The sequence below is a fragment of the Pipistrellus hanaki genome (genome assembly GCF_964339955.1).
Source record: "Pipistrellus hanaki genome assembly, chromosome: 5".
Taxonomy (NCBI): domain Eukaryota; kingdom Metazoa; phylum Chordata; class Mammalia; order Chiroptera; family Vespertilionidae; genus Pipistrellus; species Pipistrellus hanaki.
The window spans coordinates 68,669,151-68,689,565 of NC_140507.1; the positions used below are offsets into that span (position 1 = coordinate 68,669,151).

The 20,415-nt window shown below is 36.9% G+C and overlaps 1 protein-coding gene across 2 annotated transcripts in view; it reads right to left on the minus strand.

Moving 5' to 3' along the window:
• Positions 1–20,415, minus strand: part of FZD3 (frizzled class receptor 3) — an 81,487-nt gene that overhangs the window by 55,335 nt on the left and 5,737 nt on the right. For both annotated transcript variants that reach the window (XR_014795218.1, XM_084886392.1), the window contains exon 2: positions 15,339–15,868. Coding sequence is in view for 1 of the 2 variants with exons in the window: in XM_084886392.1 (XP_084742518.1) it covers positions 15,339–15,527 (189 nt within the window). In the remaining variant the exon portion in view is untranslated. The remainder of the gene's footprint in view (positions 1–15,338; positions 15,869–20,415) is intronic.

Below are 20,415 nucleotides of genomic sequence, written 5' to 3' on the forward strand. Positions count from 1 at the left end.
TTTGCATATACACACAAATAAAAATGAACACATGTAAAAACTGGTGAACTATACGGTCTGTTGATTGTATCAATGTTAATTTCTAGGTTTTGATACTGTAAAATAGTTATATAAGATAGTAAGATGGGGGAAACTAGATAGTACACTGAATCTCCTATACTATTTTGCAATGTCCCGTGAGTCTATTATTTTAAAATCAAAAGTTTAAAAATATAGTCACATGTTGATGTATCTGTATATATCACATATATATGCATATGTGTATTTTAAGCAAGTCTCAAACTTGCTTGGTACTAAGTAATACATAAAAACTAACTAATGCAATATTGTTAACCTCCATCTGTGAGCTCCATGATTAACTATAAAATTGATTTGAGTGATATTTTGCACTGCTTGCATTGGGTCTAAAGCTAGTAAGTTTATATACTTGTTCCCAACTGTAGAGTTGGGAACAAGTATATAAAATAAGTTATATTTTATATACTTAAAGCACTATGAAGTAGAAAAAGGATCTTTATCTGATTAAATTTTAAGATTCTTACTGAGTATTTCCTATCTATCACTTATTAAATACAAGTACCTTGTGCAATATCTCAGCTAGCATTTACTGACAGTATAGGCCAGACAGAGTTCTAAGTGCCTTACACACATTATCTCATTAACAATCTCATAAAGTAGGTACTATGGCTGTGGCCAGTAATGCTCACAGCAGTTAGAGCATCAACCCATGCACAGAAGGATCTAGGGTTTGATTCCTATTCAAGGCACATACCTGACCCCAGTTGGGGCATGTGTGGGAGGCAATCAACTGATGTGTCTCTTTCACATCCATGCTCCTCTCCCTCTCTCCTTCTCCCTCTTGCCCCTTCCTTCTTCCCTTACTTCCACTCACTCTAAAAATCAATGGAAAAAATATCCTCAGGTGAGGATTATTTTTTTTAAAGTACGATAGGTACTAAAATTATTAATCCTATTTTATAATACTTGTGAAGAAAATGAGGCATAGAAAGTTAAGTAATTTACCCAAGATCATACAGCTGCAAAGAGCCAAGAGTCAAACCATGGCATTCTTATCCAAAGACCTTGAGCTTAACCAATCTGTTCTATATAACCTCTCTAAACTTTAGTTCTATATAACCTCTCTAAACTTTAGTTTTCTCCTCTATAAAATAGTTTTAATAATATGTAAATAATACACAAAATAGCATACAAAACCCAGTAAATTATAACTTTCAAGGGGATTACTGAAGAGCTGCAAATTAATAGAACTGAAGAAGGCATATTTGATGAACATGAAGAAACCTGTTCAAGTCCCTATTTTCAAATGCCAAGTGAGAAAGAAAGTCAATGGAAATTATGTTTTAAAAAGCAAAACAAAACATGGATAAATCTCAAGATCATTATGCTGGATGAGAGAAATCAGACATAAAAAAGTAGATACTATATGACTACATTTATATAAAACTCTAAAAAAGTAAAGTAATCCATAGTGACAGAAAGCAGATCTGTTGTTTGGAGCAAGGAGTCAACAGGGTGTGGACTACAAAGGGACACGAGAATTTTGAGGTGATGGAAATGCTCTGTATCTTGATGGTTTCATATATATATATATATCTCAAAACTCACTGAATTGAACACTGTAAATGGGTGCAGTTTTTGTATACAAATCATACCTCAATAAAGTTTATATAGAAACAAAACTATTAATATTTTTCAAACATGCAAATTGCCTTGACTTTAACCCTAACAATTTTTAATCTCAACAAAATAAAAATGTAATGAGGTGGCCTGAATACTGTAGAGTTGGGAACAAGTATATAAAATAAGTTATATTTTATATACTTAAAGCACTATGAAGTAGAAAAAGGATCTTTATCTGATTAAATTTTAAGATTCTTACTGAGTATTTCCTTAAACAGTAATACTTCTGTTCACTAAATTAAGACCAAGTATAGAAAGTTTACAAACTGAAAAGTAACTTTCTAAAATTAAATTTCTGGTTTCTACAACAAAGGTACACAACGTGGAACCTACCATTCTTTGTTCAAATTCAAATCAACCAAGCCTCTATGCTCCCCATCTCTTTCTTCTTTCAAATTTCCATTCCTGTTACCATAGGAACCTGCTAGCTGACAAGCCTTCAAGCATAGCAACAGCAGAAGCTTAGCAAGGGATGTGAGAAAGGGACAGAGTCAAAGGCCAAAATTTGACTCACGAGAATCAGAATTCCAATCTTAGTCACTCTACAAAGGTCTGGTAACCATAGAAATAGTATCCTACTGGGTTTGGGAATATTATGACTAAATTCACTAAATGTGAAGCCAAATGTGGAATGGCCTCGAAAATTCAAAAATAGTATTCAATTCTATTTCAGATCCAAATTAGAAAAAGAAATTAAAAAATAACTGTTTAGAATAAGTTTACGTGATTAAATATACCTTTAAAATTATTTTTGTAACAATAAAATTCCTAATGATAAAAGATCTAAAACTTTAATAATTACTTTGTATATAAAAAACCTAGGTTGTAAAACACCTTTAAGCCCAATAGATTTCATTTTAGAAATCCTAATATTTTAAAATATCTCATAAAGCATATTAAATGCTTCCCAATAGTCTTTTAGTGAGTTGGTTTGCAGAAATATGCCATTATCACAGGAATATATTTATCTTCTTAAGTGAAAGGGGAGTCCCCAAAGCAGACCTTTAGGAAGTAAACTTTAATACTTCAAATATCATAAAAAATTGTTAAGTATAGTCTCAAAAAGAGAAACTTTAAAAATCAAATCCCACCACACTTAATGAGTTAATTGAATACAAATTTTTAAAAGGTATTCCTTTAAAGTGATGTTGCACAAGAAAATCAATTAAAAAATTTAAAAGCTGCTATTTTCCCCCTAAAGTCAAAAGTAACTAAATGCAATTAATTCTCCACTACTCGTGTGTACACTTTTAAATTTAGAAGCTTCTTAATTTCTGGCTGGTTTCCTTGTCACACAATACGCTTCTTAAGCCAACTCACTAAATTGTTTGCTTAGGGAAAAACCACCTTATTAACCTAAACAAAAGACAACAAGAGAAGTAAATCTGCTGGATAATGCATGTATTCTAAAGATATAAATCATGAATTTCAAGCATATAATCAAAGAAATTTCGTTTCCAAAAAGACTGTCCATAAAATGTTAATAATTACTGGTAGTACATAGGTATATATATATATTATGCCATTCCCTAAACACAAACACACAAAACTGTCTTTTAAGGCCAATTCACATATCATCTGTAATTGATGAGACTTCTCTTGAATCTCCTGAGCACTTTATGCCTTTATGGCATTTACCAAATTCTTCCTTAAGTTTCAGTCATTCAATCAAAATATCTGTAATAAATACTTAAGTCTTAGGTAGGCGCTGCAACAGGGTGCTAACCAAAAAATGACCCTTGAGCTTTTAACAATAAAGTTTCTGTATTAATTTTATTGTTTTAAAAGCACAATGTATTTCTTACAGAAAAAAGAACATTAAATGAAGAACACAGAAAACACGAATAAACTGTACTAATTCAGGAACAACCATTGTAGACTTGGGGAAAAGCCTTCCAAATGAACATATATATTTTTTCCAACCAAAGCAGGATGATATCATACATAATGTTTTGTTAACTACCCCTACTTTTTTCTACTTATTAATCTATTAAGTACAACTTAGAATTTTGACAGGCAAAGATGGAGAAGAGAGTATAAAGGCAGAAGGAACATGAAAGGTCTAGGGCTGTGAAAATTTGGTTATTTAAGCTTATTATACCTCTTATAAGTGTAAATATGTATATTGAAAGCATCAAGTAAAGACCCAAAAATGGGCAGGGGGGCAAAGCAAAACACTAGTGCTCATAGGTTAAATGCTAAGTGGTATTCTATGTATTAGGAATACCATTACTAACATCCTAACCAAGGACACTACTACAATATTTATCATCCCTGGAGATTAAGTGGTTAGGTACAGCATCATAACCATAACCATGAATACTACCACCTCCTTTGAAATTCACAGTTTATAAAGTTCATTAATTCATAAAAATATATATTTAGCAGTTACTATGTGTGAAGTACTGTTAGGTACAGGGCACACAAAGATGAACAGGGCAGGCTCTGTTTTCAATGGCAAAAAAGCAGCAAACAATCCTTCAGTAAGAACTAAATTTTAAAAAATGAAGAAAACCTCACACCTATTAAGATAACTATTATCCAGGGGGGAAAAATAACCAGTATTGGGAGGATATGGAGAAATTGGAACTCTTTGCACTGCTGGCAGGTATATAAAATAGAGCAGCTATAGAAAGAAAAAAGAAAAAAATGGAGCAGTTGCTATGGAAAACTCCCCACAGCCCCTCCACCCCCCTCCCCCGCCCAAATTAAATAAAATCATATTATATAGCAATTTCACTTTTGGATATATAACCACAAAAATTGAAAGCAGAGATTGGAACTGATATTTGTACAACCATTTTCATGGCATCATTATTTACAATAGCCAAATGGTACAAGCAACCCAAGTGTCTGACAGATGAATGGATAAACTAAATGTGTGGAATATACATACAATGGAGTATTATTCAGCCTTAAAAAGAAAGAAAATTCTGACATATGCTACATGGATGACCCTTTGAAGACATTATACTAAGTGAAAAAAGCCAGTCACAAAAATACAAATATTGTGATACCACTTATATGAGATACCTACAGCAGTCTAATTAAGAAAGTAGAATGGTGGTTGTCAGGAACTTGGAGGATAGAATAATGAAAGATTATTGTTTAATAGGTACAGAGTTTCAGTTCTGGAAAATGAAAAAAGTATTGGAGGTTATTTGTGATTACATTAACAGGTGAATGCACTTAATGCCACTGAACTATACATTTAAAAATGGTTGAAATGGTAAGTTTTATGTCATGTAAATTTTGCCACAATTATAAAGTGTTTTTTTTAGTAATATTTATAAATACTACTATGGGATTATCTACTAGATATTGTTAAGTGAAAAAGTAAAGTAATAAAAACAAATAGTATGACACTATATCAAAAAAAGGTGAAAGAATATACAGATATAGACAAATATAATAAAAACATTTAAAATAAATATTATATTTACATTTTTAAAGGAAGTATAAACAAAAAACATTTTTAAATGAAAGGGTCAGAGACTGGACTTCTCTTAATATACTTTGTTCCAAAGTTTTAAAACGTAATTATAAAATAAATTAAACCAAAAAAATTGTTAGGTTGTTCCTCAAAATCAAATGAAACATTAATCTGTGTATTGAGTTTAACTTCAAAGAGAAGAAGTATTTAAGTAACTTTATAATACAGTATTTGACTGTACATCCTTGGTGAAACATATCCTTAAGCAAAAAGAAGCACACAAGAATATTAAAACTGCTTTTAGTAATCATAGTATAATAATAATGAAATTATTCTGAAATACTACAATGTCTATAATGTTTCAGTATAAAAAACAAAATTAAATTTAAGTAAAAACTCTGCAATGTTGTTTCAATTGCTAGTATCTGCATAAACTTACAATGTACTTCCTTTAAAAAATTATTTCCTAACTCTGTCCAGGAAAAGTCCTAAAAATGATTAAACTATTATCAATAGGGTAAGCATCCACATAATGGTCTCTAACTAACATTTCCAACTAAAAGGAATCAGTACTCCCTATATAAACTGATGATTCAAGGTGTGAAAATTAATAAAGGAAACCTCAATTAAAATTGGGGATGGGAAGATCTGTTAATGGAACTCTCAAGCTATTATCGCTCACTGCTGACAATTACTCCAAACAGGAAAACTCAATTACAGAGTCAATTAATTCAGTTATAGATCCCAACCAATCAGAAAAGGGATACTTGCACAGGAAGTACGTCTACTTTACTATTCCAGCAGGAGGTTTTCTTCTCGCCCAGCCAATAGAAATACTGAAACTCAACCAATAAGAAGCCATAATACCTATGAACTCTTACTTTCCTCCAATGAACTTTCATTTTTCCTTGATGATAACTTCCTTGCTTTGCCCTCCTTATTATAAGAGTCTTCCATCTTGTATAACCCCTGGGACTATCTCTCTGTCTGCTAGATAAGATGATGCCCTATTCATGAATTGTTTAATAAAACCAACTAAGTCATTAAATTTACTTAAAATTTATTTATTAACAAAGATTTGAGGCAGAATTTTATGAAGTGGATTTGAATCATAGCAAAGAAGTTATTAGAAACCCCTAGAGTACTGTAAAAAAAAAATACTCAGGAGCTACCTTAAAGAGGCTCCCACTACCAAAGATGGAATAGGTTGAGCCCCAATAATAATAACTGCAAAGGATTGAAACATATCAAATACTAGAGGCCAGGTGCACAGGGGCGTGGCGGGGAGGGTGTCCCTCAGCCTGGCCTACACCCTCTCCAATCTGGGACCCCTCGTGGGATAACCAGCAGTCAGACATCCCTCTCACAATCCGGAACTGCTGGCTCCTAACTGCTCCCCTGCCTGCTTGATTGTCCCTACGTAACTGCTTCTGCCTGCCAGCCTGATTGTCTCTACCTGCTCCCCTGCTGACTTGATTGCCCCTAGCCACCTTTGCCTCAGCCCTGCACCAAGAATCCAAGATTCCCTCCTCCAGCCAACCACAGGCACCCAGGATCTAGGCTTCCTTCCCTCTGGTCATCCATAGATGCCCAGGCCGGCTGTAGCTGCAGGGGATGGTGGGCAGGTGTCTTTGCCTGTGCTGCAGCCACAAGTGCTAGTGCCTAGGACCACAGGGTGGGCGGCTTCTCCATCTCCTAGGCCACAGCCAGCCACAGGTGCTGGTGCCCAGGACTGCAGGGTAGGCAGCTTCTCCATCTTTCCTCGGATGTAGTGGGGGCAACTTCTCCAGCTGGCTGTGGCCTGGGATCACAGGGCAGGCGGCTTCTTCATCTCCTGGGCTGCAGCCAGCATCAGGCTCTGGCACCTGGTTTCTTGTCTCCCCCAGGATGTGGGGTGGGCGGCTTCTCCAGCTGGTGTGGCCTGGGATCACGGGGCAGGCAGCTTCTTAGTCTCCCAGGTTGATCCAGCCTCAGGAGCTGGGGCCTGGTTTTTCTGTCTTCCTAAAGATGCGGGGCAGGCAGACATGAGGTTTCTGCTGCTGGCTACAGTCTGGGATCACAAGGCAGGCAGCTTCTTCATCTTCCGGGCTGCAGTCAGCCTCAGGTACTGGGGCCCGGTTTCTCCGTCTCCCCCAGGATGTGGGGCGGTGGACATGGGGCGGGCGGACATGGGGCGGGCAGCTTCTCTGGCTGGCCGTAGCCTGGGATCACAGGACAAGTGGCTTCTTCGCCTCCCGGGGCGCACCCAGCCTCAGGCGCTGGGGCCCAGTTTCTCAGTCTCCCCAGGACATGGGGCAGGAGGACATGAGGCTTCTGAGGCTGGCTGAGGTCTGGGATTATGGGGCAGGTAGCTTCTTGGGCTCTGTAGCCGCCATGTTTTTGGTTCAATTTGCATACTCACTCTGATTGGCTGTTAGAGGCAGTGGAGTGATATGATTTGCATGTTTCTCTTTTATTAGTGTAGATGTTAAAAATACATGAGTTCAGCCGAAACCGGTTTGGCTCAGTGGTAGAGCGACGGTCTGCGGACTGAAAGGTCCCGGGTTTGATTCCGGTCAAGGGCATGTACCTTGGTTGCGGGCACATCCCCGGTGGGGGGTGTGCAAGAGGCAGCTGGTCAGTGTTTCTCTCTCATCGACGTTTCTAGCTCTCTATCTCTCTTCCTTCCTCTCTGTAAAAAATCAATAAAATATATTTTTAAAAAAATACATGAGTTCATAATGATGCTTTAAAAAAAAAAAAATCACCTTTGGAAATTGCTTGGGATTCAACTTATCCTAAAAACTAATAAAGTATAATCAGGGCCTAACTGGTTTGGCTCAGGGGATAGAGCGTCAGCCTGTGGACTAAAGGGTCCCAGGTTCGATTCCGGTCAAGGGCATGTACCTTGGTTGCGGGCACATCCCCAGTGGGGGATGTGCAGGAGGCAGCTGATCGATGATTCTTTCTCATCGATGTTTCTAACTCTCTATCCCTCACCCTTCCTCTCTGTAAAAAAATCAATAAAATATATATATATATATATATATATATATATATATATATATATATATATATATATATTTTTTTTTTTTTTTTAAAGTATGATCAGGTATTTATCCTGTCTTTCTCATATAAACTGTATATTTAATAGTAATAGGGAGGAAGTTTCTATTTATAAAGTATTCCAGCTGAGAAATGAAGATGATAGATTAGAATATCATCATTTTATAAACCCCTAATAAAATTGTTGATCTAGGATAGGGGTGTTGAACTCAATCAGAGAAGGGGCCAAAATCTAAAATCCAGCCTAAATCGCGGGCCGAATGGTTTACTGAACAGTCATAAACTGACAATGTCATAAACTGACAGCGGAGTGCAGTGATGACAGCGCGGTGCGGGCCACATTGCAAGGCCTGGTGGGCTGGATTTGGCCCGCGGGCCTTGTGTTTGACACATGTGATCTAGGAAATCAACGGCTGCTAAAATTACAGAATGACAACTAGATATTATGTGCCTATGAAATGTTCTCCCCCACCATCCACCAAAAAAAAAAAAAAAAAGTAAAAAAAAGGAGTCAGAGGAACATGGTAAATAATACCACAGGGATGAAATCAGTAAACTAAAGACTATGGAAAACTCTAAAGAGCAAACATATTAAAAGAAAAAAGGGAAAAGGAAAAGGAAAGGTGAAATCATAAATTAAGAGACTTTAAAAGACATTAATTGAATGCAATGCATGAACCCTGATTTAAAAAGTCAACTATTAAAAAAATGTGAAGTGCTCAGAGTAATTTGAACATAATTGGGTATTTGATGATACTGAAGAAGTGATAAAAATATGGCATTTATATATTTGCAGAGCCCTTACTTTATAGATATATATAAATGGAAATATTTATGGATAAAATTATGGTGCTTGTGACTTTCTTCAAAGTAACACAGTTGGGTGTGAGGTCATGAATGAAACAAGACTAGGTATAAGTTAATAACTTTAAAAATTGGTTATACTATTCTATCTTTATTTCTATGTAACTGAAATTTTCCATAATAAGAAATAGAGGGGAAAAAGCTAAAATTTGATTTTGGATAACTGGGTGACTTGTTCAAACATTCTTTATCCTTAATGAACCATAAAAGATACCACAGATGTTCACGCAGGCTTTTAAACTCTATCTTCTAACTTGATCTATACCACTGCCAATTTCCTATGCTATAGAAAATCTTTAATGAGAATGACAAAAGAAAACAAGAAATGGAAGCAAACACAAACCATCCCAGGAGTTTTTCCTCTGATTCTCTAACAGAGGTTTAATTTCAAAATAAGAAATCAACCTCCCAGCCGGGACCGGTTTGGCTCAATGGATAGAGCGTCGGCTTGGGGACTGAAGGGTCCCGGGTTCGATTCCGGTCAAGGGCATATACCTTGGTTGCGGGCATATCCCCAGTAGGGGGTGTGCAAGAGGCAGCTGATCGATGACTCTCTCTCATCGATGTTTCTAACTCTCTATCTCTCTCCCTTCCTCTCTGTATAAAATCAATAAAAAATATATTTAAAAAAAAAAAGAAAGAAAGAAATCAACCTCCCAAAGAGATTAGGGTGACAGGAAACAAAGAATAATGCTCTGCACTTTAACTTTTTAAAGATCTTTAATATATATGTCACTATATCATTTGATCTTAACAATAACCTTGTAAAATAGACAGAGATAACTTCATTTCTTAGAGAAAAATAATACAAAGAAGTCAAAACTAATTAGTAGAAAAAACAAGTCTTCTCACCCCATACTAGTGATTTTTCCACTAAACAGTCCCCTTCCTATTCAATGTAATTATTCAAAATGGGAGAAAGGCTGCTCAGATCTCTTTTATTATCATTAAAGTCACAAATATACTAATACCTGGTACTGTGTGGGTAGGTATATATAGTTAGTGACAATTTGTTGTTTTTGTTTGTTTGTTTGTTTTTTAAATATATATTTTATTGATTTTTTACAGAGAGGAAGGGAGAGAGATAGAGAGCTAGCAACGTCGATGAGAGAGAAACATCAACCAGCTGCCTCTTGCACACCCCCCACTGGGGATGTGCCCGCAACCAAGGTACATGCCCTTGATCAGAATCGAATCCTGGACCTTTCAGTCTGCAGACCGACGCTCTACCACTGAGCCAAACCGGTTTCGGTACTTACTGACAATTTGTTATCCATGCTGTATAGCTTCCAAAATTTTACTTAGCAATCTGGACAGCTCAAAATGGTTTGAGAAACTTTTCTCTATCAAAAGCCACTGATACTCAAGGGGGGAAAAAAGACATCAAGTTAAAAAGTTATAAATATTTAGTGTGTTTGTGTATACCTGTGCATGTTTTGGAAAGTAGGGTAGAGAAATAAATATACCAGCAAAGGATCTTCCTTTCCAACTTAATACAGTGATACTTATCCTATTATTTAAACGTTTCCCAATTTCAATGAAAGTATAGACTTAAAATCCTCTATATACAATGAAAGAATATCCAACTTGTTGATTGTAAATAATCAAGTTCGAGATAACCCAGATCCTGTACTTTCTCTTATCTGTATACCCCTAGTTCACTGTCATTTACTATCCTATTGCAAGCACTTATTTTGACTCACCAAACATCAGAACAGAAATAAGCCAGGCAGGTGTGAAGCCTGGGCCTGCTGAAAGATGCTACACCTAGGAACTCATCTTTCAATCCAAGTCCCACAGTGAACACTCAAGAATATGCTGCTCCTATTACTTGCTCCTGATAAAAGCTGGCAGACATATATCCAAAGTTCCTGGATAAAGGATGTCATCAGCAGATATAAGTCCTTGTAAAGACCCAAGAATCCTTACTTCCTTCTGGAAGTATGTTGTGTTGACTGCTGAGTACCTTTTACTATTACAGAAACTTCACCCTCTCAAACCATCAGATGACTACATGTGAGTGTAGAATTGTCCTGATATGACAACCATACTACTAGTACAAGCAAACTATCCCCAATATTAATCACTTTAAATCACTAGAACCTTCTCTTAGAAAGTATTACCCCCTTAGGTGCTTTCCCTAGAATAGGTGAAACTCCAATCGAGGCAACCTCATTGCCAAAAATCTAGACTACATGGGCTTATTTGTGAAAAGGATAGAAACAGCTTAACTTGCCATCATTATGAATGTTCCATGAGCCTACAAATTCACTTGGAACACATACATCATCTTTCTAGTACTTTCTCTGTATGATTATTTAGAAACTAGAGGCCCGGTGCATGAAATTAGTGCGGCGGGGGGGGGGGGGGGGTGCCTCAGCTCAGCCTGAACCCTCTCCAATCTGGGACTCCCTCGAGGGATGTCCAACTTCCTGTTTAGGCCCAATCCCACCGGACATCCCTGTCACAATCCAGGACTGCTGCCTCCCAACTGCTTGCCTGCCTGCCTACCTGCCTTCCTGATTGCCCCTAACTGCTTCTGCCTGCCAGCCTGATCACCCCCTAACCACTCCCATGCCAGCCTGATTGATGTCTAACTGCCCCCAACTTCCCTCCTCTGCCGGTCTGGTCACTCCTAACTGCCCTCCCCTGCAGGGTTGATCACCCCCAACTGCCCTCCCTTGCAGGCCTGGCCCCTCCCAACTGCCCTCCCCTGCTGGCCATCTTGTGGTGGCCATCTTGTGTCCACATGGGGGCAGGATCTTTGACCACATGGGGCAGCCATCTTGTGTGTTGAAGTGATGGTCAATCTGCATATTACTCTTTTATTAGATAGGATAGAGTCCTGGTACATGGGTGGGGGCCGGCTGGTTTGCCCTGAAGGGTGTCCCAGATCAGGGTGAAGGTTTCCTTGCGGAATGGGACGGCCTGGGCGAGGGGCCTGCGGTGGTTTGCAAGCTAGCCACGCCCCCCGGCAACCCAAGTAGAGGCCCTGGTATCTGGAATTTATTTATCTTCTACAATTGAAATTTTGTAGCCTGGATGGGAGCCAAATCTCCTGCTTGCTCCATGACAGCAACCATTTCTGTTGAAATTTATGTATCTTCTATAATTGAAGCTTTGTAGCCTGGAGTGAAGGCCTGAGCCAGCCAGGGCTGCAAAAGCTTGGCTTCCTCCCTCACCCGGGGAAACCCTAGCCTCCTGCTCTTCCAGCTCAGTGGCTGCCACCATTTCTGTTGGAATTTATTTACCTTTCCATAATTGAAACTTTGTACCCTTGAGTGGAGGCCTGGGCCCACCAGAATGTGTGAAAAGCTTGGCTTCCTCCATTGCCAGGGAAACCCAAACCTACCTCCTGCTCTCTGTGGCCGCAGCCATCTTGATTAGGGTTAATTTGCATACTCGCTCTGATTGGCTGGTGGGTGTGACTTGTGGGTATGGCTTGTGAGTGTAGCAAAGTGTTGATTAATTTGCATGTTACTCTTTTATTAGATAGGATGAAATTTGGAATAAAATCAACTTTTCCGAATCACCTATTGTGTGCCATGAATTGTGCTATCTACTTTATAAATCTTTCATTTAAGCCTAACAGCCCTTTCAGATATTTTCATTATTAATGTCTTTTCACAAATGAAGAAACCAAGACTCAGGGATGGTAAGTGATTTAACTCCAAAGACTTAAAGTTACAGACAAAAAGTGAACCCAAATAAGTACAAAAATCTTTATAACCAGCTTCTTACCACTCTAATTGCTTTCCAAAGGAGTTGTACTACCTATATGATACTAAAATCAAGGTACTCCTACTTCAATTTATTTTTGTGAGAAAACTGATGGCTTCAATGCACATTAGGGATTACCATGCCTGGAAACAAATTACTGTATTAAAACCAATACCCAATTTCATCTATCAATCAATATCAAATCTCTCTTTACTAGTTAGACCTTGTGTAGTCAGAGGAAAAGCAGAAAATGTTTTGTTCAACCTCTATAACATCTTTAAATATTTGGAATATATAAGATGCTCCCCACATTTTAAAATCTATGAATAGTGATCTTTTTACAAATTTTCCCAGATAGATTTATGTTAGTCTATTTGGAAGTAAGAACCTTTGAATCTAAACTAATGAAAGGGAAATATGCTAATTAGGCCAAATAGACCTGCCATCTTCTGGACAAAGCTGCAGCAGCTGTGAGGGCCAAGGAGAGCCGGCTGCTGTGGTGGCCAGCAGTGACAGCAGCATTGGGGTGATGGGGTGGCACCTTCCCCTGACCAAACTGTGCCTTAGGCCTGCTCCCTAGGGGAAAGTGGGCCTAAGCCACCAGTAGGACATCCCCTGAGGGTTCCTGGACTGGACTGTGAGAGAGGATCCTCCCACCCCCCAGTGCACAAATTTTCGTGCATCAGGCCTCTAGTTTTATTATGAAACTAAGAGTTCCAAAACATGTAAGCTTCAATTTGCTGAAAGCACTATAACAATGGATTCAAGACTAAAGTAGAAAACATTCTCTGTAAATTATATGTATTATATAGCCACATTAATATGAGGAAATGGGTAAATGGTAAAAGTTATCACTTTTAGAGTACTTATATGTGCCAACTATTTAGTACATGTGGTTTTATTTGGTATTTTACAAAAGCTTGTTTTGATTATTAACTCCATTTTACAAGCAAAGAAACTATAATAAGAAAAGTTCATACAACCTGCCCAAAGTAATATAGCTAGAAAGTGATAGAGCTAGAATTCAAAGCCCCGTCTGTCCAAATCCAAAAACCTATGCTCCTTATTGCCACCATTTACTGCCTCTTTGTTCTTATCTGGTAAACATATCCCTGTCCACAAATCTAAAACCAGTATAGAAATACATGCTTATTTAAACCTATTATTAATTACACCCATTAATTTGTCATAGTTTTCTAATTGCCTGTTACCCTAAAATCAGCCCAGCTGGTTTGGCTCAGTGGACACAGAGTGTCAGCCTGTAGGCTAAAGGGTCCTGGTTCGATTCTGGTCAAGGGCACATGCCCCAGTTGTGGGGGCTTGCAGGAGACAGCCGATCAATGATTTTCTCTCATCATTGATGTTTCTCTCTCTCTCCCCCTCTCCCTTCCTCTCTGAAATGAATAAAAAATATTAAAATAAATTAATAAAGTAAAATCATTAAAAGTGCCCAAAAAATTACCATTAAAAAATTCAAGTAAATTTTCATAAAATTTTGAGGGGTCAAGAACAGATAAATTCAGATAGCAAAAAAAATTTTGTTGCTTCAGTTATTGTTCTTAAAAAACACACAAAACTAATGTTAACATGGTAGGCCAGAAAATAATTTTAAGCATTTAAAAAAATTGAAATACTGTAAACCACTAGCCTAAAGGCTGAACAAAAGAACTTTTTGCAAAATCAAATTACCATCAATACTTAATGAATGAATTATGGATATTATTATATTGTCTTTATCTAAAGTTTTATTATTAGTCAAATAACAGAAAAATGTAATCCTAACTTGGGCAATTTTAAACTTCTACTAGTAAATGGCTATTATCTTCCATTTTCCAGTTTCAAATTTCTTTATAAAGTATGTCTAAAAAATAAGTAACATTCCCCCAAAATCAATTCTAATAGTTTAAAGAATTGATAGTTTGAAGAACCTAAATCAAGTACACAAGAGGAGTGTGAGGAACTAAATGAAAAACCTAAAAAGAAGAAAAAGCAAAAGCTCCAGGAGAATGGAACAGAAGACCCACCTGTTTCTTCACCCAAACCCAGGAAAAGGAAATCTTTGCCCACGGAGGAGTTAGTTAATAAGGACCGTGAGACAGCTACCAATGGAAATCTTCCCAAGAGGAAGAAATCTTTAACCAGACCAGAACCCGTTAGTGAACCCGAAGAGGCAGCAGACAGGAGTGTTCTCAAGAAAAAGAGGAAACTCTTTGAAGGAGGAACCTCTCAGCAGTGGACCTGAAGAGGCTGTTAGCAACAAGAGCTCAAAGAAAAAGAAAAAGCTAAAGCTGGCCCAGGAGGATTAGAATGGACAGTACCCTGGTGGGGTATAACCACCAAGTTACCCACCCCCTAAGTCCCAATAAAAGAAAAATCACAAAGAAAAAAAAAAAAAAAAAAGAACTATTAATAATAGTTTGAAGATCCTAAATCAAGAACTTTTTAATGCACAAGATGTAGTTTAAAATAACATATCCTTTCCGTTTTGTTTATCAGTCACATTCATTAGGTAAGTTAACAGGGCAAAATAAGAATCATTTTTTAAGATATGTCAAAAGAATATATTAAGTCTTACCTCCATTGCTAAAGCTGCTGTCTGTTGGTCATAATGATTCAGAAGATTAGGCATGAAGGTAGTATTGTAAGGCAAATCTTGGCACATCCTCAAGGTAATAGGTTCACAAGAAAACAAACTGTGCCCACCTATATGCCCCACAAACATAGTTAAGGGCCAAAGATAGAAGACGATCCAACTCATAGCCATCCTTCTTGAATCTGAATGAGATATGGACGATTAGGCCTATGATGTATATTTTAGATCTTTGTACACCTGCAGGTCCCAGCTTGAAGAAGTGCTCTTCTATATTTTATTATTAAGTTCTTCAAACAGTCAAATACTCTTCGCACTGTCAGAGGTTTGTTAGCTTGATCTCACAAAAGGCATTTGTTTTTGGTTTCACAATACAGGAAAATGACATCATCTTGTCTCTTCTTTTCATTTTATTACATAGGGCACATTTGGCCAAACATATCAAGGTGATCAACCACATTCCCAAACAACAGATTCCATCTTAGAAGAGCTATTTCTTCCTTTGACTGGAATACCTGAAAAGCATTTTTTTAAATGCAAGAAATTAGTCATTTCCTCTCAAAACCTTTGATAAGCTTAATGTTGTAGGATTGAAAATCACTATAAAAATAGTTGCATTTTTATACTATAACAAACTGTCAGAAAAAGAAGCAAGCAACATTTCATGAGAAATATCATACTGACCTAATAGATAAAATATATAAGTATTTCATAAAAGATATAGTATAGTTTCTCTACCTTATCATTTACACTATAGATATACTAAAACAATTCTTAAACAATACTTAAAATATAAAATATTAAATGTCAACTGTAACTGGAAAAAAGTATTTAAAGGTAAACTTTCTTCCCTTTTAGTTGTTTATATAACATATGGTTTAATTTGTCTATATTGAAGCAATTTTCATTTACCACAGCTGTAACGGGCTCATTTTGAACAAATTTCATGCTATTGTCCTAAATTTTATTTAAATAGCTGTCATACTTATAAGCTATTGAATTTAAAATTTATTGTATATGTCTTAATCATTAATAGTGCATTTTTACATTAAATGATTTGGCAGAAGGTATCCAAAGAGATGAAATAGAGCCCTAGCCAATTTGGCTCAGTGGATAGACTACCAGCCTTCGGACCAAAGGATCCCGGGTTCTATTTCTTATCAAGGGCACGTACCTTTTGGTTGCACTCATCCCAGGCCCTGGCCTTGATCGGGTGTGTGAAGGAGGCAACCAATTGATATGTTTCTCTCACATCGACGTTAGTCTCTATCTTTCTCTCTCTCTTCCTCTCTCTCTGAAAGATCAATGGAAAAATATCCTCAGGTGAGGATTAGCAACAAAAAACACAAACAAACAAAAAAAGAGATGAAATATAAATAAACCAAAAATTTATGGATTCAGCCCTGAGCAGGTGGCTCAGCTGGTAAAAGCATCCTCGTGTACACCAAAAGGCTGCAGGTTTGATTCCCAGTCAGGGCACATACCTAGGTTTCAGGTTCAATCCCAGTCAGGGTATGTATGGGAGGCAACCAATCAATGTTTCTCTCTCACATCAATGTTTCTCTCTCTCTTCCTCCCTCTCTAAGAATCAATAAAAAATATCATTGGGTGAAGATTAAAAGAAAAGGTAATGGATTCAAGCTTCTTAGTAGTTGTGTGAATGGGAAACATTGCATAACTTCTCTAACTCAGAATTTTTTTCCTGAAAATACCACCTCTCTAACAAAGATTATATAGATAATCCATGGACACAGACAATAGGGTGGTGAAGGCCTGGGGTGGGGGGAGGAAAGAGGGGTTTAGAAGAGGTCAACGCAGGGGGCAAAAAAGGAGATATATATAACTTTCAACAATAAAGACTTTTTAAAAAGAAATAAGTATGTAACACTTTCAACAATAAATATTTTTTAAAGAGATAAGGTATATAAAAGTATTCTATAAATGATAAAGCAGCATCAAAGATTAGGTACCCTGTTTCCCCGAAAATAAGACAGTGTCTTATATTAATTTTTGCTCCCAAAGATGCGCTAGATCTTATTTTCAGGGGATGTCTTATTTTTCCATGAAGAAGAATACGGTACACATTTATTGTTAAATGAAAATAAAGGAAATTTATTACCTGTATATGGGACGGTAGTACGGTAGTTGTCAACACAAACCAGACAAACTGTGAATCCTACAGTATCAAGAATTTACTCATTTATTCAATGACAATCATGTCATCATTTTCTGGAACATCATCATAACAATTCAATTCCTGAATTTCCTGGTGAATTTCTTGTGACTCCATTTCTTTCAGAATCAGGGGACCAAATCTCTCATGTTTAGCCCAGGGGGGCCTTATTTTTGGGGGGATGCCTTATATTTCACTCAGAAGGAAACCTGTAAGTAGGTCTTATTTTCGGAGGATGTCTTATTTTTGGGGAAACACGGTAGTTTCTTTTAACCCATTGTACACCATAAGCGTCTGTAGACACAAGTGATATGGACCTTCCCCACACTCCACGCGCATCTATAAAAAAAAAAAAAAAATGTTTTCCCTAAGTGGCAGCCCTGACCAACTTTAAAATCATTTCTCGTGAGAATTTTCAGCTGAAAATATTCAAGAATACCCGAATTGTGAGTAATATATTTTTATAATATTCATTGCAAGTTGATTTTTTAAATTAAATTCAAAATATTATGGCGTGTGGGGATGGTTTCCATTTGGATGTGTGACAGTTAACTGAATTACAGTTGATATATAGGCTACCTTTTCAACCAATATTGAATTGGCAAATAGAAGGCTCTAAAAGAAATATCAAAAATTTTTCCCAATATTGCATATCTTTTCGGATAGCACAAAAATTTAGTGCCACACACAGATGCAGAAATACTTGATCACAAAATCTTTTATTACATAGCCAGGCTGCAGAGAATAAAAATTATCCTTAGAAACTCAAAGCATGAATAGGAATAATTCCCAGTTAATTTTCACTAATTTTTAGAATCTTTGACTTGCCTCTACTTTTCTATTGGCAAAAATACTTATTTCATTTCATTTGGGGGTGAGAGGGTGTGGGTGGACTGGAAGGCAAGCTTGGTAGGAAAAAAGCATATTCTAAGTTATACTTTCATTTGGTTTAGTGATGATTTTAAATTGGTTTTCATTGCATTTTGTTTCATATGCATGGGACATTTCTGTGTTTGTTGTAGAAAGCCTACTTTGGGAAAACATGAAAAGATCAGGTTCAGAAATTCTCAGAGACCAAAGTTAATTAAATAACTTAAATACGAGGGCTCATGACAGCTTAAGACCTTGAGACCTAGAACTGGTTTGGTTTAAGCAGGGCATGAAACTGTCCTTTGTACACTATCAGTGATTAGGACCTCTGCATCACAACTTCTAGTTATTAGGCAGAAAAAAACTATTTGGAGAAAGTAAAGGAATGGCTGAATCTTCGCACTTTCTCGCTCTAGTATATGGTCATGGGTAGCGGAAGAAAAAGGGGAAGTGTGTGGCCTCTAGAATTAGTAGCACTAAAGTTATGAGCACTCCCTGCCCCAAACACCTAATCTCTCTATACCAAAATTTCTAAATCAGGATCTTTGTAAAAGCTTCTTGGCCTGCCATATCTTTTTTCCTCCTTCAGGCTGGCCCCAGAAAAGTGAAGTCTGGCCATAGGAAACTGATATTAAACAGCCATTTATATTTAAGCTTAATGACCATGCAACACAGTAATAATTATGCATATCATTAAATATGTGTCAAATAACTGCTGAAAGCTTTATTTGGTTACACATTATAACATCCAAATAAGTGCAGTCTGTAGTTTGTTGCTTATATAACATGTTCATCTACTTGCAACTAAAAAAAAAAAAATTTAAGGGAACATTGTTCCATATTAAATATGCATATAATAATCCAAATCTCAAATATTTCACTGGATAAAACTATTTTTTCAAGAAGTGATGAGTTTCAAATTTATGGTTCAAAGACGATCATATAAAACTTGAGGAAAAGCCTGGCTAGTGTGGCTTAATGGCTGAGCATCGACCCATGAACCAAGAGATCCCTGGCTCAATTCCCAGTCAAGGCACATGCTTGATCCAGTAGGGGGCATGCAGTAGGCAGATGATTGATGTTTTTTTCTCTCTCTCTCTAAAAATTAATAAAAACATACTTTAAAAAAAAATTGCCCTGGCCGGTTTGGCTGAGTGAATAGAGTCAGCCTGTGGACTCAAGGTTGGATTCCGGTCAGGGGCATGAACCTTGGTTGTGGACACATCCCCAGTAGGGGGTGTGTAGGAGGCAGCTGATTGATGTTTCTCTCTCATTGATGTTTCTAACTCTCTATCCCTCTCCATCTCTGTAAAAAATCAATAAAATATATTTTATTTAAAAAAAACAACTTGAATTAGAAACTGGGCAATAACTCTCTGGATATTTAAAACTAGATGAAATTTGGCAGCAAAGCTTCCCACCGTCTTACAAGCTTCCTTTATACCCTACAACATCCATATTACCACATATCAAAACTTTCATAAAATCTATTATGTTTGGGCTAGGAAAATAATCTTAATATATCAAGATTGTAGTTTATGATTATTAAAATAAATAAGAAAAAAAGTCGAATGCAGTGAGACAAAATAAGAATAGTAAAAATATTAAAGAATTGCATGACCAGTGTTGCTCAGTGGTTGAACATCAACCCATGAGCCAAAAGTTGATTCCTGGTCAGGGCACATGCCTGAGTGGCAGGCTTGATCTCCAGTAGAGGTTATGTAGGAGGCAGCTGATCGATGTTTCTCCCTCATCAATATTTCTATCTCTTTCCCTTTCTCTGTCTCTAAAAAAATCAATATAAACATGTTTTTTAAAAAATGTACATGCCCCCCAAGTCAGCGGTTCTCTACTTTTAACGTGTAGCAAATTCACCGATTCCCCTCACAGGTCTAAGAAATTTGAATTTCTGTAGAATGACATGCATTCTAACAATTATCTCAGGTACTGTTACAAGTGCTCCATAAGTCACGTTTTGAGAAATGCTGTCCTGAAGTAGAATAATTTAAAAGAGTATAA